Here is a 22,496-nt window from a genome sequence, read left to right as displayed (position 1 = left end):
ATATTGTTAACTGGGTAACAAGCAAGTTTTAGAGTAGACAAGAAGAACAATTCGATTCTGAGAAATCTAAAAGAATAATGCCTAGCCTATATGTTCAAATCAGGAGGGTTTGTGTTGAAAACTGTTATAGCTTCTCCCTCCTGCTCTTGGTTCTCGTAGTTCTAAGGAACTCTGGCCCCTGCGGACAGATCTATAAATATCTTCAGAGAGAGAGAGCGAGAGACAGAAAGAGAGAGAGTGAGTGAGTCACAGGGCTTTTCTCTTTGAAGGCTGGCTTTCTCTGTATGTGTGCTCATGAACGGGAGATATTTTAGAAAAATCGTAATTAAATTTGAGCTTTGAACACTGTTTTGATTGGCTGTTGGTGTTCGCTTCACCGCAAGGAAATAATACTGATGCTTTTGGTGCATTTATAAGTTTAAATTACTGAAGATGAAAGATGTTTTACCAACCCAGGCAGCTGTGGAGTATAACACTAATCAATAGCCAGAAAGCCCTGGGTTACTGCAGGTATCTCAGGCAAGACGTGTTAAATCTGAGATAACTGATTTGGACGTCACAGCCATGGCCAATGGAAAAACAATCTCAATCTGTAAATCCAAAAGCATGTACTGATTAATCCCTCCAGTCATCTGATACGCTCCAGACACACCATCTACTGGGTGCATCATTACACTTCACTAACCAGTAAAAATCTCTTCTGCTCTCCCATTTGGTGTGTATATACATATATACACACACACACATATACATACCCCAAATGAGAGAGCAAAAGACATTTTTACTGGTTAGTAAAGTGTCATTTTTTGAAAGAAGAAACTTTCTTACACCAAGGCTGCATTTATTTAATCAAAATAGTTATATTTCGAAATATTATAAAAAAAAATTTGAACATATTTTAAAATGTAATTTCTGTGATAAGAAATAGAGCATCATTACTCCAGTCTTCAGTGTCACAAGATTTTTGGAAACTGATACATATTTTAAAAATATATTAAAAAACAATATTATTTATAAATGAGTTAGTCATTTTTTATAAATATACATTTAAAATTAGATTGAATATTGACAAAAAAATATATTTATATTTTAAGACATTCATAATTTGCATATACAGATATTTATTATAAATTGTTTTAAATATGACCAATTATTAGTTCTTTTCCAAACAATTGCATCGTAATTTAAATTTAATGCAACTTAATTTGTGTAGGCTATGTGTGTGTATAGCCTATATATACACACATAGAGGTTATATCTGTGTTTTGAAAAAAAAACTATAGTAAATATATAAACTGTTTATAAATTATATATAATTTTTTCCACCTTTCTTACAGTAAAAATAAGTTATCATATAATCATCATATAATTATCATATATTATCATTAGCATATAGCCTAATACTTATTGATTGCCTGATCCATTAATTTGTTTCAACTAATGAAATTGCTAGTCATTATGCTTAATTTGCTGATCTCCACCAATCTTAGCCTGTGTTTGTTTAGGGAGAATCCCAGAATCGCGGACTGTGTTATACATCTACTCTTTGATCACACAAACATCTTTTCTTTAGGATGGAGAGTGCTGTTCTTATTCTTCACCACTTCAGTGTAAGAAGTCAATTTAGGACCTCTCTCTCTCTTTCTGTCCATGTCCTCTCTCTCTCTCTTTCTCTCTTTCTCTTTCCAGTTGCACTTACCAACCCACAGGTGATTGTTCACAAAGCGAGCGTGTCGTGTGAAACGGCCTGCCCTCAGCCCTAAACTCTGGTTAGCGTGTGAATGTTTGAGCAGGAAACAGGTTGATTTAGGGAAAAGAGGAAAGGCCACAGGAGGCGACTCTGGGCGTGTGATGGTCAGGCTAGATTACAGGAATCCTGGCAGTGAAGCTTTTCCTCCCCGCTCCACCCAGTCTTGAGTTTAGAGGCGGCCCACGCTGACCTGTCCCGCTGCCGCTGATCTCTCCAGTCGATTACAGCAGCTCCCTTTCCTGGCTCCTCACCCGCTTCAGCAAGCCTGCTTCCTCTCCCAGCGCGGAGCCAACAAACGGGTCACGCTTCGGTGAACTCCAAGTTGTTAATTGAGTAGTGATAAAAGGCAAAGCTTTTTGCTTTCCGTTCCTTTTTCTAAGAAAGAAAAAAAGTTCTGAGAGTATTCCCTCAAGATTTTTTTTTGTTTGTTTTTGTTTTTTTGCTCCCGAGTTACTGTAAAATTGTCTCGTATTGAAGCCCGTTTCGTCTTTTTTCTCTCAGTTCTGACATTTTTACTCAATTACAAGACATAGGCTAGACTCAAGACTATTTATCTCGCATTTGTGAGTATATATCTCGCAATTCTGACTTTTCCCTCAGAATTATAATATATATGCTAAACCCATAATTCTGATTTTTTTTCCTCAAATTTGTCACTTTATGTCTCAAAATTCTGACTTTTTTCCTCAATTGCAAGATATACGTAGGCTAAACTCGCAATTGTGACTTCTTTTCTTTTCTCAGAATTGTGAGATAAAGCCCGCAAGTTAAAATTTTTTCTCGCAATTGTAACTTTCTGTCTCACAATTCAGACTTTTTTCCTCAAAACTTCAAGATATAGGCTAAACCCATAATTCTGGCTTTTTTCTCGCATTTGTGAGTTTATATATCACAATACTGACATTATAAAAAAGCAGATGCGACTTGTCAGGTCAGAATGATGACATAAATACAAGTTAATCTCACAATTTTGACCTTTTTCTTGAATTTTTTTCTAGAAATTGCGGGTTTATCTCACAATATTGACATTGAAACAAACAATTGTGAGGTATCAGGTCAGAATTATGAGATTAGAAAAATGCGAGTTTATATCTCGCAAATCTGAATTTTTCTCACAATTCTTGTGAATTGAACTCATGACTGAAAATAGTGAGATATAAACTCACAATTCTGAGAAATGTATTTTTTTATTTTTTTCCCCCTTCAGTATTGGACTCGCAATTATGAGTTTATAATCTCATAAAAGAAGTTAGATTTACGCAATTGCGAAAAAAAAGTCAGAATTGTGTTAAAAAAGCCAGAGTTTCCGAGAATGAATTTGCATTTCCATCTGCTGTTTATTGCATGATTGTTTTCTAACCTTTTAGTGGAAATAGGGTAACTGTTGTATACGATACTCACATATAAGGATACTACTGTTTAAAAAACAGTGCCAGTGTCAGTATTTTGAAATTTTAGTATTGCAATATTGCCATAGTACTGTTGCATCCCTATTATTAGGGCCAGTATGCAGTATTTAGGGTGTTGCTGTGTGGTTAGGCTATGCTGTTTGGCTATATATATACATATACATATTATTTTAAAAAACAGTCTATGATTCTCTTCCCGAAGCTGAATAGGTGAAGTGCATGTTATAATTTCATTAAATATTAAGCTAAAAAAGGCAGAATGTTTTGACAGCTGTGCCTCTGTTTTTATCACCTGAACACTTAACATCTCTGTCCCTGAATGCACAGTGACAACTCAGGGAGGCAAACTGCATTTTGATAAAAATCTTTCTCAGTAAATTAAATTACAGTGTCTTAGAAATCCCTGCATGGCTTTTAGACGTCCCATTTTGTTCTATCAAACAGCCTTTTTCTGAGGGGGGGAAGAAATGGGTGAATTATCCCTGTGAGGAGAACTTGAGCAAGGGTAAATGGAGGCGCTAAATTGACTGTAGCATCAGATGGCAGGGTGAACTCTACCAGATGTTCCCCAGCATTTATCCACCAATTAAGCAGCGAGAGTTTCCTGGAAAACCGCCTGCTTGGGGTTCTTCAATTATCCTCAGATTCAGCTCACACACCGCGGGAACTGCGCGGCAGGAATGTCAAAACAAATAACGATGATCCGTTTCCTGTTTAAACCATGCAAATATTTGGACTAATGTGGGTCAGTGCGCCTGAAATAACCACCAGGATCAATGCATGATTACTGAAAGCTGTGCTCTGATTGGAAAGAGAATATTGCATTATAAATAAGCAAATAAGCATCATATCTCTTATAAACAAGCTGATTGAAATGCATGAACATGCTTGTTGATGAAAAGATGTTGCAAGGTTTTTCAGCTTTAACTGAAGACATTTATATTTTTATTTAAAAGGATAGCTCAGAAACATACTCTATGCAGGTATAGATTGATCTGTGCATTGCAAGTGATTGTAAGCACATTCTCAACATTACCACAAGAGGCGCTGTAGCTTGCATGAAGGTAAACTCTTCTGCAGTTTCTTAGGAGCAGCTGTTTGAAGAATCTACTGTGCAAGTTATAAAAAGGGCACATATGATACTTTTTAAATAATGTTAATGTTAAAAAAAACACATTATTTTTTAAATACTGTACATTATTGTAGGTCCTCTATGCCCTGCCTCTCTCAAATGGGTAATTTTTTACACAGTCCCTCCTTCCGACAAGCGCAGTCTGCTCTGATTGGCCAACTGACCCAGTGCATTGTGATTGGCCGATCATCGCAAGCAATCGTTGGAAATGTGATGCCCCTTTCTATAATCGCAAGCTTCATCTTTAAAAATAAATGTAAAGATGGTTAATAATGTTCTTAGTTTTACCATCGGTTCAAGTGTGAAACAGTAACAGAGTCACGTGACAGACACAGTGATGAAGCTCGTATGTGTTTGCAGCACACAAGCTACGGACGGTTAAGACAGCTAACTCCACTGTGTGACCATCTCTCTCTCTCTCTCTCTCTCTCTCTCTCTCACACACACACGTGCAAAACTCTGCATTTGAACATTCAATAGCAAATACTTAAACTAATAACAGAACATACTTACAGTAGCTGATTCAGAAGTGTCAGATTGTCGTAGCAAAGTCAGATTGACCTCCTCTCAGTAGGTTCACGAAACGTTCAACCATAAAATGTGTTGCTGTTCTTATGCAAGTAATCTTAAAGATTCCTAAATGCATCTACTTTCTGAAGGACAAATATAATAAGGTGCTTTTGCTTTCGCCTAGATACACACAGCATCTCCCTGACATGACTGCTTCAACACTAACTGTGCTACTGAAACCATGCCTTCTTTCTTTGTGTGAACATTTGGGCAGCATTAAGCAAATATTTCCACATAGTGACATAGACATGTTGGGGCGTGTTTGAATGAGACATTTTAGGGGGGCTTGGCAAAGTCTTTATTTTGATAAAGAATATCTCTTTGGATTTGAGACTTTATTCTTTGCAACTTTAAAGATTTTCTTCATGCACCAAGGGCTTATAACTCTCCAAAGAGAAAGAAAAAATTAAATTGCATCATATGACCCCTTCAAAGTTGAAAATAAAACAAAAATAAGATTGCTTATATTTTAAAAGGAAAAGTCTTTTTGCTTCAAAATGTCATGTTCTGTGCGTTACATGCACTTTATAATTATGAATACAGAATTATTTTAGAATGGGGAGTTTTAAACTAGTTTTAAATAATGTCAGTATTTATGATTGTTTTGATTGCCATTTTAAATGAAATATTTGAAACAAAACATCAATGTTTTGGGGAATATCGTTTCAAATTGTCTCGTAATTTCTGGCATCGTTGGCATTTTTTTTTTTTATGTCAGTTGCAGTGGAGACAATGGATTTTGTGGTGTTTAGTTGGTTTGTGTATATCATTTAGTTGCTGTTTGATATAAGTCTTATACCTGATTATCAAAATTAATTTTAAGTTGACGTCCTTGTGTAAGCTAGCTATCAGTCATTTTTTTCCAGTCTGTTTCCATTTCCTCATCATTGTGTAAATAATCAAAATTGTATTTGTTAAAGTTCAAGTGTCTGGTCTTGCCCAGAGCATATTACGGAAAGCCTGTTTAACTACTTCAATTACAACACAAGTATATTCATTTCTCTAAAGATCACAGAGTTCAGTAGTCTTGTGTGAATGACCCATATAAAGAATTTTAAGTGTGCTGCTGTATTGTTTCATGTTCAGTTGACTTCCCTCCACTGAATTCAGAAACAAGTGCCAATAAACACTGGCGATCGACTGGAACCATGCAGCTATTCGCTACAGCTCAATTTCCAGCTGTAAAATTGTTTCAGGTTGCCATGAAAACGCACACCTCATTTGGACCCTTTCATTCTTCAACAGGCGCGTATTCTCCTGTTTAATGCTGGTCAGAGGCATATTTTTGTTCCTTTAAATGGCAAGCGTTTCTCTCAGTTATCTTGGTGCTTTGTGTGAGCCTAATTTACACCTTCAGCTGAGTCTGTTAACTCTGCACTGGTTTAAAAACCTTCAGACATTCATTCAGGCTTGAGTGAAGTCAAACACTGAAGAACAGAAATCTTACAAAGAGAGAAAAACAATGAACAGAAAAAGATTTTTATCACATAAAGGTACTCAAGCTTTCTCTGCACCTGTAATAACTCAGTTATTTAGTGTTATTTATATATGTGATGTTATATATTTGTCAGTGGTCACCTAAAGCACTTCTGACTCTTCACCTTGTTAGATTACATGAGCTGGGACAAATGCATCCAATTCGCTTTCTTTAATATGATGGAAAGAGTTGTATATTACTGAATATGTTATATGCAGTTCATTCACCCTTTGTGATATTAAATATAAAACGTCAACCAAGGTGAGTTTGTTTCTTATTCAGATTACAGATTTGGAGAAATTTAGCATTGTATAACTTGCTCAGATACTCTGCAGTGAATGGGTGCCGTCAGAATGACAGACGTTTTTCAACAGGGATGGACTGTTTCATTGGAGGAAGTGGTATTATGGATTTTGGACTCATATTTTGTCCAGAAGTGACGGTTTAAAACATCTTGATGATGGATTTGTTTTTTACAAGCATACAGTTTTTGCTTCCAGAGACATTAACTGATGGACTGGAGTGGTGTGGATTACTTGTGATGCTTTTATCAGCTGTTTTGACTCTCATTCTGACGGCACCCATTCACTGCAGAGGATCCTTTGCTGAGCAAATGATGTAATGCTACATTTCTCCAAATCAATCTCAAACTCATACATCTTGGACGGCCTGAGGATGAGAATGTTTTCAGGAAATGTAAATTTTTGGATGAACGATTCTTTTAATACTGAGAAACTCATATATAATCTAACAAAACTGACATGAATTCTGACTCCACTGAATAATCGTTCCATTATATGTGTGGCGTTTTTTCCTCTCCTCTTTGTCTGTGGTGAAAGCCATTAATAATCACTCTGTCAGATGTGACAGGCTTGATGAAAGCCAATCGTCAGCACTTTGTGATGGTTACCATGAATACAAAACCCTCATTTATGACAAAGTCTCATTGTGACGTGACCTGTGGTTGAGTCCTGTGTTCACAGCAGATAACAGGCTGAGAAGTCTGACATTTAGGGACACAGCGTCGCCCAAACACTGGACGTATGATGAACAGAGAAGGACATAGCCTTTATCAATGAAAGAAGGAAGTGTCAAAGGTCTTGATTATGACATCTTAAACCTTCAAGAGATGTTAAAGACTTACACTTTAATATATTACACTCCTTCCTCACTGCAATACTTGATCCTGAGTATACTTCTGCAGCATTTCACTGTCAATATTTGTGTAAAATGATTGTTGAACAGCATCAAACCTTGACCTAAGCACTCGATCTCTCACAAAGCTGTGTTAGTTTTATGCTTTTGTGTTACTCCGCAGTCTCTTTCTACTCACATAATGAAATAATTTAAACTAGAATCAACAAAATTTTTTTTTTTTTTTTTTTAATGAAAGGACAGCAACCAAATGAATTAATAATAGCTTGACTATTTGACTTTCTCTGGTGATAAAAGTTTGTCATCAGAAAATATTCCTTACAAGTTAAATAAAAAAAAAAATAAAAATAAAAAATTATTGTAAAAATTTATCCCAAAAAAAAGTAATAAACACTGTTTTAAAAGTAAAAAAATATATATTTACATATAGGCTATATGCAGTGTATATACACACACACACACTTTGATTCTTTGATTAACAATTAACTTAATTTAATGTAAAAAATTATACATTTCCTCTGATTAATTTTGCTGATGTTACACTACATACTACGTCTCCCAGAATGCACTGAGCGAAACCCCTCCAAACTGGACCAGTCTGTGTCCCGCAGCGCCGTAAGCGCGTAATTCGAAATAGCATCTTTCCAGCCAATACATCGACGTCTTTTATCCGCTCAGGAAAACGGACCAATGGGGCTTCGAGCTTTTCCCGACGGCCAATCAGATCGCAGGAGCGGCCGTGGTGGGCGTATCCGTTTTCTGGCCAGTGAGCGCTCAGAGTTGATGTTTAAACTGTCCGCGCAGGCGTGGCTACGCGATCGGGGGGAGGGGCTTAGTGGAAGTTGCATGGTTGAGTCAGAGTTGTCTTTTAAACTACAACACTATTAGTTAACAGTCATCTAGTAGGTTAATCACTTAATCTGATTCTATTCATTTAGAGTCTAGTATTAAGTTTTAATTTCAGATTACTGTGAAGCTTAATTGCTGTAAACTGACTTCTCAGATCCCTCCTTGAAATGAAAGCGGGCGGTAAGTAACTAACTTACTTTAATCTCACTAAATGATAGATTTTCAGTTATCTAACCCTAAAAAATTTATAATAACATATTTCGTCGAAAGTTATAAACATTCCTGTTTCTATTTCATCATAATCAAGTCTAAAGTTTATGAAATAGCTACAAAAAAATTTGACTTGACGTAAACGTATACCTGTTTCTTACCCGTTTATCAGTATGTGATTGGAATAAACTTTATTTAACGATATATAAATATTATATTAAGCATAAAAAAAATGTTGATGAAGTTGTTTTAGTAAATATTAATACACTAAAAATTCTCCCAAACTGAGGTCCGTTATCCTCTGTCTCATGACTGGTTTATCAATCAGGAGGGAAAACTGTTTACCGGTCTCGAGCTGGTCTAAACTGCCATTGAAAAGCAACACAACTAATCGTTATTATATAAAATATGTGTTTTCTACTTATATCAATAACCTTTAAAGCATTTTAAACAATCCAGACTCAAAAAACATGTAAATAATCTCTCTTGGTGTCCTGTATTTCGCAAGCAACGTCCCAGTGTACCTCCATCGTAGTACCATGGTAATATCATGATATTATTTGAAGTAACGTTAACGTTACATTGGTATTACATAAATATCATTGCTTATGGTTATAGTAATATATAGGCACCACAGTGTGTATCTAATTACAGTGGTATAGTGAAAAATATAGTGATAATATGTATTGCCATATGTAATGTTACTTTGTGCATTGCTCAACATATAAACTTTTGCATTTATTAATATTTAATGGTCAATAGTGGGCAGATTGACTGATATATAGAAGAAATGCCATATAGGATGCTGATGAATATGATTAATTCTGTTGACGAGACACAGTTATCTCAAAATGACCAGTTAATCGGTTAGGCCAATAAAACGGTGACGAAAAACACATTTGCAAAATTGCAGCTTATGTGAAGATCTTTGGCCACACGCTGATTTATAATTACATTTCTTTATTGCATTCTGGATGCAGTGTGCTTGTGTTAACTGTGGATGTCTTCTCCAGGGCTCCACTGTAGATGTGCCAGATGTTTCCCTGTGCCTGTCCGGAGGCGGGTGCGAAAGCGTGCGCCTGCCGTCGTCCCGCTGCTGTCTCTTCCTGAAGAGCTGCTCCTGTGTGTCCTCCAGTGCCTCTCCGCTGAGGATCTCCTCGCCGTCAGAGCTGTCAGTCCAGCCGAACACAAGCATCTGACCTCATCAAGCTGCCATGACCTGACAGGGGTTTTCTAACAGTGCATGTCTTGTGATCCCGCAGGTTCATTCTCATCTCCGAGACGTTGTTGATGGGAACTCAAGCGTCTGGGCACGAGTGAGCTTCAAAGACCGCTGGCCGGCTCCTGACACCGTTTGGTTGTTTGAGAGGTATGATACATTTTCACCAGTTTTCCCACCGGTTTTCAGTTGTTTGTGACTGCGGACGAGGACCGTGAAAGTAATGTTTCACATTCATTTGTGGACCGGTTTGTGTAATTGAATCAAAACGAGTGCATCAAAAGGGCCTCGTGTAGATCGATTCACTGTAGAACAAGTCTTATGTGAATCATTTTCAGGCATGGAAAACATTATTTTATTTATTTTTTCAAATTAAATGGTATTTTCAGGTTTTCCATTACTGTGGAAACTAGGGCGGCATGATTAATCAAAATAAAACCTAAAATCACATTATAGCGTAGAGTGATTGAATCACAAGACTGATCTAATTAAAGAAATATGTGCTGCGTGTTTCAAAAATGAGTTCATTTCTCTCAAAATAAAAGTTTGGTGGTTTAACGTGTATAGATAGGTAGATATAGATTAGTATTGTTATTTTATAGTTGGACCGTAAAGTTAAATGATTAGAAAAGGCAAGATTATTTATATTTCACATTTTACACATAAAGGTAATCTTAAGTGCTTAACATTTAAAAGGAATTAAAATAATCATAAAATAATTACGATAGATGCACAAGAAATAAAAGTAGAGAATAAAATGACTTTAAATTGTTTTAAAATATATGTAAAAACACAAAGATAAATTTTATATTTATATATATATATATATATATATAGATGTTTTTATTTTATATACATGAGATGTTTATAATTATATAATTTTTTTTATATTAATATAATTATTTGATAATAATGTAAAAAATTATATTTATTATTTCCTTAGTTTTGCTTGCATTTTTTACTTTCAAGACAGCTTTTTTTGTTGTTGCTTTTTATTTTGAATGTAATTTTATTTCATTTTTCTCATTAATTGTCCTCTATGATATCTAGAGCTGCGGAGAAGGGGAACTTTGAAGCTGCTGTGAAACTAGGAATTGCGTATTTGTACAATGAAGGCCGTAAGTTCCTGCTCTCATTCCCAGTGTTCCTCTGAGTTGATTGGTTGATTTGATTGATTGATTTGATTGGTTGAGGGTGTGGTTTGATTGGTCTGATCAAGCTGTAATGATGTGTGAATGTGCTGCAGCTTCGCTCAGCGAGGAGGGCCGTGCTGATCTGTGCGGCCGCATGGCGGCGCGCTTCTTCAGTCTGGCCGAGAGCCTCAGGTCCCCGCTCTCAGACCCCTTCATCTGGCTCTTCATCCGGCCGCCGTGGTCCACGTCTGGAGGCTGCTGTAAGGCCGTGGTGTACGACCGGCTCCAGGCCGAGTGTGAGACCAACCTGGTGAGCAGCATTCATAGCCACGACCAACGTTTCTGGTGGCTTTTATTATGATATAACTTCATCGAATTAAATAATTATTTTATGCATTGACAGTAATAAGAATGCTTATTAATAGTTAAACACCAATAATTGAAATGCTAAAAAATTTACCTTTGCATCAAAGGAGTAAATTCAGCTTTAAAATACATTCAAATATCAGTTATTTCAAATAGCAGTATTTCACAATATTACTGTTTTTACTGTGGTTTGTGAATAAAGAAAATGCCTAATCGGTGAATGTTTTTCAAAAAATAAAAATAAAATACAGACAAACATTTAAATGTTAATGTGTATATCTATATAAATAAAATACGCAATAATTAGTAAATATTTTTCAATACTGAATGATTTATTAATTTAGTTTACACTTAAATTCATATCTTTTTATTAAAAAATGTAGGTGTATATTAATATATATATTTATTAAATATTTTGCCAATGTTGGGTAACTGTTTTCATAATTATATTTGTTATATTTGCAGGATTTGTTAGCATCTCATTCTAAATATAGCAATATGTTCTTGTGTGTCCAGGGCCGGAGAGGGCCGTTACTGTACTGTCTGGCTCGAGTCCTTCAGCTGTTTGATGTGAGTGTCCATTAAAACTGAGAAAAGAAGGAATTTGATTTGTAGCATCGCTGAATTGAGTGATCTTAAAGTCGTGATCCGTGAGATGCTCATGTTGGTGTCTCTGTGTTTGTCAGGATGAGGAGAAGCGTGGCGAGGCTGCGGTGATGCTGAAGGAGTCGGCGCGCTGCGGGAGCGTGCAGAGCTCGTATCTGCTGTGGGTGATGAACCGCGGGACGTCGGTAAGAGTTTCCTCAGGACTCGCTGATCATTGTGAGTCTGTTTCTCTGCTGATGGCTGCTGATGGCTGGTGTGTGTTCTGTCTGCAGTCGACCGATCCCGGCAGGTATCTGCAGTGCATGCGCACGCTCAGGGACTACGCTGCTAAAGGATGCTGGGAAGCTCAGGTGACTACACTATAAATGTGCATGGAAAATTTGGTGTTTTTTTATACACATTTTTAATCGTAATATGCATGATGAATTTATTTATTTTTGCTGAAATATTTTGTAGGCACCACAGTGTGTATCTATATATATCTATATATGTCTATATATGTCCATATATCTATATATATATATATATATATATATATATATATATATATATATATATATATATATATATATATCTATAAATCTATATATTATATATATACATATATAATATAGTAAATTACATAGTAATGTGTATATATTATTTTCCCTTTTGGAGACCAGAATTATTTTTATTTTAAACATTCCATTAAGAATGAAGGCAATTACTTTACTTATACTTAATGTATAAAAAATTAAATGTAAAAATTATAATATATATAATATATTTTTATATAATTAATAATATATTGTTATGCAAACTTACTGATATTGTGAGGCCCAGATATAGTTTTAGACTTTGTTCAGCATTTCATTATCACTGAGAATGAAAACAGTTACTTGATTTTATTTGAAATGTGTAAAATATTTAATATAAAAATAAATAAATACATTTAGAAAAATAAATGTTTACCCACACACACACACACACACACACACACACACACACACACATATATATATATATATATATATATATATATATATATATATATATATTTATTTATTTATTTATTTATATATATATAATTCGTATTAGCATGAATAGAGCCATGGTAGCATGATGTTGAACTATAAACAAACATCTTGTTTTTGATGGCTCTGGCTTCAGTTTATTTTCATGTTTTGACCTTTGCTGTCTGAACGTGACGTCTGTGTTTGTGTGAAGTCATTACCGATCATCCGTCTCCATTATGCTTCCATTCTCACGATGCCTGTGCTCCGAGCGCGCTCATAATGGAAGAGCACGGCCTGGAAAGCTGCGTCATCATTCCTGTCATCTCATCTGGAGCTTTTCTCTGCCACTGTTGACATTTATTTGTAATAATCAGCAGCTGTGCCAGATTGAATGCCGCTCTGACGCGTGTAAATAAACATGTATGGGGGCTTCGAATTAAGATTGACTCTTTTTTTTGCTATGGTCTGTACATTTGTGACGCCATACTGAACACACACATTCTGGGTTTCGTGTTTGTCTAATTTGTCTCTTCTGGTTTCCCAGCTGGCATTTGCGAAGTCATGTGGATCCGCAAGTCCTCTGGGTCTGGAGCCGCGGGCCTGCGCTGAAATCATGGCCCAGTTCTTCCACTCCGGACCGTCACCCCTGAGATACCCCAAACACCTGCAGGGACAGGACATCACCACCAAGAGGTACAACATCAACGCTTCAGATCAGCTCCTGATTCAGCCTGCAGCTAATAGACATGGAAACCTGCAACTATGAGAGGATTGTTAGAATGTCATTATGATTATGACTTGTATCAGTTGCAAAAATCCTGATTGGAGTATCACTTGTCTATATATATAATTGTCCCCCCTGTTTTTTGGCAGGTATATTCTGGTGGACTGGCTGGTGGAGGTGACCACCATGAAGGACTTCTCCAGTCAGGTGCTGCACGTGACCATCAGCTGTGTGGACCGCTATCTGAGCCGGCGCTCGGTGCCCAAGGCCCAGCTGCAGCTGCTGGGCATCGCCTGCATGGTGATCAGCACACGGTGAGCCGCTAGCGCCACACTGACGCTCTGTTCCTGCTGTTTCTGTGCCCCGCTGAACTCCCTCTGACTCGTCTGACCCCTCAGATACATCAGCAAAGAGATCCTGACCATCCGCGAGGCCGTGTGGCTCACAGACAACACCTATCAGTACGAGGACCTGGTGCGCATGATGGGGGAGGTCATCTCCGTGCTGGACGGGAAGATACGGGTCAGTTATACAGACGGAAACGCTTTCACACCAGCTCAAAGATCTCATTCTAGGCTGCCGGCTCAGATTAACAAAGCCTTGCATCTGAAGTTCAGAGTTCATCAGTGCCAGAACTGAGAGAGCTGTGGACTTAAGAGCTCACTGGCCAATGCAACGTTTATTCCTCAAGGCATTGCAATGCGTTTGAGAAAAAAAAAGTCAAGAGGGATGTTGAATATATATGCATTTCATTCAATACTGACAAGCCGTCTAAATGAAATAGCTAGTATTTATAGTGATTATTGTTTTGTCTGTTTATATTTATTGTTTTGCCTGTTCTAAAATAGAAGTACGTAATATTGCTTAGAAATTTCTGTAGTAAATTGTATGTTTATTTCTGTAAAATATTTTGTATTTTAAAATAATTTACAGGAATGTACGAATATTATGGAAGTTTTATTATAGGTATTATGTATGTATTTTTTTAAATATAATAATAGAAATAAATATATAACACAATTAAAATATGTATATAATTTTAAGATATTTTATGTAAATATACAGTATATATTCATATTTTTTCTAATTAAAAATAAATATTTTACTCTATTTTTAGACTTTTATTTAATAGCATTTTAACATATAAAAAACAACTTAACACTATAAACGCATATAAAAGATTATTATTTTTTCTTTACATCTGATACTTATATTTACGTTTCCAATAACTGATATGTAGATCCAATGTTTTACGACCTAAATCGCATATAATAAAAAGTCTGAAAACCGTGTTGACTTCCTGTTGAAAGCACAGCAGTGCAATGACAGCGATGTACCAGATGGTGCCATTTTATCTGTAAAACTGATTTTTAAGAACTTATTACATGGAAGACAGGTTATCAGTCTGTCTCTAATAAAAGATTATCTCACAGATGTTCAAAGCCAGGCTTTCTGAGCCTTAAAAGAGTCAGTTTAATTCATATGAACCATTTAATGGTGCTACTTAGTAACACGTTAATGTGGTGTTTCAGACCCCCACAGTGCTGGATTATGGGGAGGTGCTTCAGTCTCTGCTTCCTGTGGAGCGGCGCAGCTCTCACCTCTTCAGCTACATCTGTGAACTCTCTCTGCTCTGCTCGCCCCTCACCGTCCCGGGACCGGCCCGACTCGCCAGCGCCGTCCTTCTGCTCACCCGAGCGCTGCACAACTACGGTACCGCCGCCATCCCACCGAACACATGAAGCATTAGGGATGGAACGAGTCGATTCACGATTTACAAAACCTGAAAAGACGCTCTGTGTCTAGCAGAAAAAGACCCGTTTTAAAAAGCTCTCAGGACTTTTTTTTGAAAACATTGTTTACTCAATAGGATTATAATGTACAACAGACTCTGACCTCCTCAGAAAAGACGCCAAGTGTGAACATAGCCTAAGGCTTCGCCTGTGCTCTTTCCATTTAAAATTAGAGGCAACCACTGCATTTTAATCATCACCCAAACAGAGATGCAGCAACATGCAGCATGAGCAGTTTTTAATCTAAATTTGACTGTATCATTTTAAAATGAAGCAATAACAGAATGGTGTGACTTTAGTTTTGATAACTATGCATAAAACTAGTGCTGTCAAACCACTAATAGTGATTAATCGCATCCAAAAAAAGTTTTTGTTTACATAATATATGTGTGTATACTTATGATGTGTATATAAATACATGCATGTATACATTTCTGAAAAATGTTTATATATTTATTTAGAATATAAATTATGTAAATTCATTCGTGTGTGTGTGTGTGTATATATATATACACACACACACACATTATGCAACCATATTTTTTCTTAAAAATTAGAGATTGTTTAAGAGCATAACATAAAATGTGTGCTGAATGAGATGCAACTCCACTCTCTGCCAGCAGGTGGCGCTTACAGACACTAATGATGATGTAGTGTGTCCTGGGTTACCGCTGTAAACAAAACAGAGCTGTGCTTATAAACACTAGTTTAATATGCATTGTTCAGAGCCAAGATGAAAAGAAAATATCACGTAGACTTCTCTAAAGACGGTCGGTTGCCCTCAGAGATATTAAAATAACCTCTCACTCCAACTGAATCGCAATTAGTTTGGTATCTCAGCCGGTTTGAATCGTCACGTATTTAAATCGTGGTTCCTCTTTACATCCCTATGAAGCAGTCCACAAGCCTCATTGAGAAACGTGTGTGTGTCCCAACAGTTCCCGTGTGGCCCGTCCAGCTGGAGGAAAACACTGGACTCTCCAAACACGACCTGGTCTCCTGCGCGTTACTGCTCTACGTCAAGTGGTGAGTGTCTTCGTCAATCCTTATCCATCGGATTCATTCACACAGAAGCGTTTATTGTTAAACTGAGCCTGAGAGAAGCAGTCTTTTCACAGCGTCGCTCTGTAGTTGTTTTGTCGCGGTGGGTCTGTTTCCTCCGCAGTGTTTCTATGGAGGCAGTGATGTGCAGTCAATCGAAGTCAACCTATTTAATTCGTTTAGGTTAAGTTGAAATACTAAAGTAACTAATGCTAATAAATGCTATATAAACACACTTTAAAAAGCACAAACTAATGAAAAAGACAAGCATTGCTAAACATTTAAATAAAATTAAAGTTAAAGCTAAAATATTAATATATGAAAATGTGTTAATATATGAAATTTCAGACCTACATTAATAATACAACTGATATAACAACATTAATAAACAACAAGATTATGATGATAAATTGTAACTAATAACAAATTTAACCAATCGTTTGAAAAAATCATAATATTATGTTTTTGTATAAATTATTAGTTATAATACTTATCATTATTATATTTTTATTTCTAATAAAATTGTTGTTGGTTTGTCTCAACAGAAAATATTCAAAGTATGAAAGTAATATATCAATTACTTTAAAATAACACTAATTCTAATTTCTTTATTATTTTATGTTTTTTATATTAGTTACACAATATGTTAGTAAAGTGATTCTGAATTACTATTTCATTTATTTGTGGAGCGGTGTTTTCTGGTGCGTTCTGGCTCTTATATGTAGCTCTTCAGATGTCTTCATATGATGTCTTCAGATCTCTCAGGCTGAGGCGAGTTACAGCGCTCTCTCTCTCTGACTGATCTCTGAGATAATGAGTCGATGTCCCACTGATTTCGAGCTCAGTGGGGTCCCGAGGCGTGCGGAGCGGGTTCATGTGGTTCGGTTGAGATTGAGTTATCTGCTGGAGATAAATGCAGAGCAGTCGAGCGAGTTTTGATCTGCCCTCTGCTTAATCTTAGTCTTAATATAACACTTCTGTTTCAGGTTCAGCTGTGACTCACCTCCTGGCACCAAACTTTTACTCTTCTGTTTTATAAAAAAAAAAATGCCTCGAAGTTACATAAAATGCATGAAATCTCCATAATTTAACATTTATAGACCTGTGAATGTGAATGTCAATTTTTCATAATAATAATAATATAATAGGATACGTTTTTTATGATTTGTCACTGACGCCACTCTTTCTCTCCACGCACAGTTTCGGTCAGGATGTGCCCAGAGACTACAGACACGAGTCTCTGACCGGAGTCAAGCAGAGGTTTGAGGACGACTCGTATCATCAGATCAGCAGAGACGCGGTGAGTGTCGTCGTCGTCTTCTCTTGGAGTCCGCTCTGCGCTGAAGTGTGTGTGATGTGACGTGTGTTTCTGTCTCAGGTGATGGGCTTTAAGGAGCTCTGTCAGGTGCTGGAGGTCCCAGAGGTGGAGCCGCAGGTGGAGGCGCCCAGCGCTTGCTGTCAGCTAGCAGAGATGCACACCTTCCTGTCCTCTCCCACCAGCAACAGCAAGAGGTGTGAACTCACGTTACCTGCCAGGCCTGAATCCTGTCTAGAGATGCAGGATCATGTTAATCTTTCAACCCTGACTTTTTACATTTCTTTTTATGTGTAACTTATAGTGAGTATCTTGTAAGTGCAGTATTTCTACATGAACACCAAGACAGTTTGAGGAAACATCAAATATCATTCATTTCAGATTGTAGGGGGCACTGTAATTTAAGAAAATCCATTAAATTCTGTAGCTCTAATAGTTGAAGTTTGCAACAATTGTATACACAATTTATTCTATGTTTTGCAAATAAGCTTTCTTTCTTTTTTATCATTTTAACAATATTAGGGGAAAATATTGTATGTCATATATGAACAGGCAAATTCTGTTAATTTTAATTTTTTTTTTTTAGATATATATAATGTTCATTAATTTGTTATCGTCATTCGTTCAATTTTTTATTTATTTTTGTTTTATATTTGGTATATATTATAAATTATAATATTTACTTAGTTATATTATTTGTTAACAATACTTAATCATTTTTGTATTATTAAATAATGGCATTAATTGTAAAACATTACAAATATATTTTTATTATAGTATACAAGTGTATATAATATATAAGATTTATTAATTAATTAACCTGCATCAATATTTTTGTTTTGTATATTTGAAGTTAATGTTTAAGTTATTTGTTTTTTAATAAAAAAAATAGGCCTGTTGTAATTTAAAGCATTTGAAATGAAAGTTTAAGTGTGAATACTGTTAATAAATGAAACCATAAATGTAGAAGATCAGCCATCATACATACATCATACATCATGCATCTCTAATACTGATGTTTTTTTTCTGCATCCTTAAAATGATGTTTTGGGAGAAAAGATGGTGATGATTGGAATGCATTGATTTTTTTTAAATTGTTTTTGTTGATCAGGAGGCGTGAGGACAGCATGCAGGAGCACCGGGGCAGCTTCCTGGCCACGCCCACAGCTGAACTGTCGACTCAGGAGGAGATGCTGCTGGGAGACATCCTGGACTGGAGCCTGGACACTTCCTGCTCCGGCTACGAGGGTGACCGGGAGAGTGAGGGCGAGAAAGACGGAGAAAGTGAGTGGGGGAAATGGCTCATATATCATCTAAATCATCTTCTGAATCATCTTACATAAAAACAATAAGCAATTGTTATTGATGCATGAGTCACATTACTGTCACGACATCTTGAGTTCATCAACTTGAGATTCATATTGCATGGATTCTGAGCAACCACTTCAGTTTTAGTTCTATTTTTATAGAATATATGTAAAAATATAGAAGCATTATATAATTTTAAATGCAAGGCGAGTTTATTTATATAGCATGTTTCATACACAATGGTAATTCAAAGTTAACTTAATACTTTTTATTAAAACAGTTGTATTAATTAAAAAAAAAAGAAAGGTTTCAATCGTTGTTAAACTAACTGCAAAACAAATGACTTTAATAAAAATAATTTGAATGGAAACTCATCATTTAATTAATTTAATAATAACATTGTTAAAATTTAATTCAATGAAAAATATTTTTACAATTTATTAAAATTGATTATTTCCCATTTAAATTACAGATAAAATCTAAATCATTAAAATGGCATTTATTTTTATTTAAATTGTTTACACAATGTATTACTAATTTATATTATCATTTCATTTTTTATTTGAAATAATTTTATTGTATTATTAAAATTCTCACCTTCAAAAAATTATTAATTATTATTATTTTATTATTATTATCAAATGACTGTTAAATCTGTGTCTGTTCCTCGCCAAAACTTAACTTCGGAAGACTTGAAATAAAGCACAAAGCTTGCATGGGTAACTTATGCTGTTTTTTTAAATATTACAGAATCTTGTTAAAGCTCAGACTTCTCTTTTCTTAATTATAATATTACATATATTTTTTGCTTTATTTTGTGCATGATGTGCGAACAGAAAATACAAAAATGTGAGCAAAAAAAAAAAATGTAAATCTTCGTGTTTCCTTTAAGTTTCATGACATTTGAATTGTCCAAGCACCTTTTCAGTCCCACTCATCGAAAAGGAGTTTGATGAGTAACCAAATGTCTTTCTGCCTCAGTATCAGCTATGGAGGTGCAGATGGAGCCGGCGGTCGAGTGCGCTGACAGACAGATGCATTGTTGTGCTCTCTCCAGCGATGACGACAGCCTTTGTGAAGAGCCCACCGAGGAGGAGGCGATGGGTGGGAGCAGCAGACCCTGGACACGCCACCTATCCTCCTCCTCGAGCACCTACTGCACAGAGCGCCTCAGCTCGGGATACTCGTCCATCCAAAGTGTTCCCAGTCCGCACGTCTCTTCCTCTGTGGTCTCTCCCAAAAATCCCGCCGGTTTCTGTCTCCTGCTGCCGCCTGCACAAAGGACTCGCCGACAGGTGAAGAGGAAAAACACAGCAGCACATAGCGAAGGAGAGGCGGAGCGCGACGAGGATGCAGCCAACGTGGCCTTTCTTAGCCTCTGATTGATTGACAGGAAGCTGTCATCACTTAACGCATCACTTCCTGACCGCCCACCAGGAGCACATTGGTTCACTGGTGCTGACGGTCTTTATCTCAGAGCAGCAAGAGTGAGATAAAGGGCCTGAAATGTCAATTTCTGAGCTTTAAATATGATCAGAAAAACAAAGGTCAAGTTTTTTCCTTCCCATAATGCAGTTCACTTCGACTCCCGATGGCGGGAGCGCCTTCACCCGACTGTTGCTGTTGAAAAGCAACGGGATTAATGCCTCAAATGTGTTAAAATCACTGGAACTGTCACTGTTTCTGAAGTCTTGTGTACGTTGTTACGTCTCCGAATTTATAAAGCATACTGTTTACATAAAAGGACTGAAAGTTTATCAAATATGTCTTTTACGAAGTTACATGCAGCTACGGAGAAAACCCACTCAGTCCATGAAGGTTCATGTTGACAGATGCACTCTGTGAACAAAACTGGTTCGTTTACATCGATGTTTCTCATCGCGTATTTTGATTATTTATCCTGAACTAGACTGAACGACTCCAGTGTTTTTATATTTGCGTATTCGTTTGCGTTCGTCACTAATCTTCTGCCAAAGTTCTTGCATTAACTATTTTCATATTGTTTTTCTGCTTGATACCACTGAAGGTTTGACCTGTGAAACCTATGGAAGCTTGTTTCCGACACGGAGTAAAAAACTGATGCTTTATTTCTTTCTCGCAGTTCTGACTTTTTTCCCCTCACTTTTGTGAGTTCACATCTCGCAGTTCTGACTTTTTCGCAGAATTAAAGAATTTTAAACCTTTTAGAAAGTCAAAATTGAGCTAAATTGTTTTTCTCAGAATTGTACTTTATAACTCACGATTGTGAGTTTATTTGAAGAATGATTTTACGTTTTCTAATACGTTCTAAATCAGAACCGCACGATGTAAACTTGCTATTGTGAGAAAAAGGCAGAATTGTGAGAGATAGATTCGCAATTGTAAATTAGCGAAATAAATTTTATATCACTCAATTTTGAGAAGTCAGAAAAGTGCAAGAAAAGTCTGAATTGTGAGCTATAAATTTGAATTTGCTAAATAAATTTTTCAAAAATAAGCGTACATTTGTGTGGGAAAAAAAATGGAACGAAAAATATATAAATTCGCAATTAAAGTTCTGACTTTATAACTTGCAACTGCAAACTTAAATCTCGCAATTCGTAGAAAAAAAGAACAGTCCAAAAAGTGGTATAAAAAAGTGCAAAACAATTTATCCTGTGGTGAAAATAAGCTTGCATAGAAAACTGTAAACGTACAGTAAAGCTGTATGAATTTTTTCACATACTTTTACGACAGATCCAATGCAACAGCCGATGAAAGTGATCGCTTTACATGCTTTTTCATAATGACCTCGAGAGATTCCTGAGCACTTTTTATGACCTAATGCTGAAAACCGAAATGATGCTTTGTAACGAGAGTTTTACCTTTATATATGCTTGAACAATCAACCGTACATATATATATATTTGTGAGTGTTCGACTGTGTTCATCTGTTTGAGGTTATGACACTAAAAGCATTAAGTTATTATTTTTGTGCAGGTCTTGTTGGTACTGTATGTTAAACATCACTAAGGATTGCAACTGTAAATAATTCATTCTTGTGTATAAGTGTAAATATATAAATGTATGAAGCTGTGAAAGGCCATGTGAACTTGAAAACAGACGTGTTTGTTATATTCTGAAAACCACAATAAAACAATGCAGTAGTTATGTTTGCTAGCCTGCAGTGTTTCTCTTGCATACTGATGGGAACTTGTGGTTTGCAACCATTTCATGTCTATCACTGCATGTTCTACACCCACTTTGATTTAGTATCTCTACAGATCACGCTGTTACTGTGGTTTGGTGACCTCGTGAACATGCTGCTGGTCAAACAGTTGCTAAACTGAGGTTTCATTAAAAGATTAATGATGTTAGTCAACCATAACTGAGTTGTAGGTCACATTAAACAAACAAACAAAAAACAAGGCATTTCTGAGGTCTGTTGCACCTGAATATTTGCATAAATAGTGTGATACCAAATTT

At 36.2% G+C, this 22,496-nt stretch overlaps 1 protein-coding gene across 2 annotated transcripts; it reads left to right on the top strand.

Annotated features, from left to right (window-relative positions):
* Positions 1-8,317: 8,317 nt before the first annotated feature.
* ccnf (cyclin F) lies at positions 8,318-22,194 on the top strand. 2 transcript variants are annotated; one of them, XM_052549773.1, is made up of 17 exons: positions 8,318-8,522; positions 9,566-9,723; positions 9,815-9,921; positions 10,822-10,889; positions 11,018-11,214; positions 11,787-11,840; positions 11,963-12,061; positions 12,149-12,226; positions 13,416-13,564; positions 13,745-13,909; positions 13,994-14,117; positions 15,128-15,308; positions 16,327-16,414; positions 17,630-17,729; positions 17,808-17,941; positions 18,856-19,028; positions 20,034-22,194. In XM_052549773.1, the coding sequence occupies exons 1-17, from the start codon at positions 8,510-8,512 to the stop codon at positions 20,432-20,434; spliced, it is 2,289 nt and encodes a 762-aa protein (XP_052405733.1). In that variant the 5' UTR covers positions 8,318-8,509; the 3' UTR covers positions 20,435-22,194. The 2 variants fall into 2 exon arrangements, with proteins under 2 accessions (XP_052405733.1, XP_052405732.1); XM_052549772.1 differs by having other exon boundaries at positions 11,957-12,061.
* The last annotated feature ends 302 nt before the right edge of the window (positions 22,195-22,496 follow it).

Source organism: Carassius gibelio, chromosome B3, assembly GCF_023724105.1.
Source record: "Carassius gibelio isolate Cgi1373 ecotype wild population from Czech Republic chromosome B3, carGib1.2-hapl.c, whole genome shotgun sequence".
Classification (NCBI taxonomy): domain Eukaryota; kingdom Metazoa; phylum Chordata; class Actinopteri; order Cypriniformes; family Cyprinidae; genus Carassius; species Carassius gibelio.
Note: the sequence above shows the minus strand (reverse complement) of the source record. Positions and strands in the feature narration are given on the sequence as shown.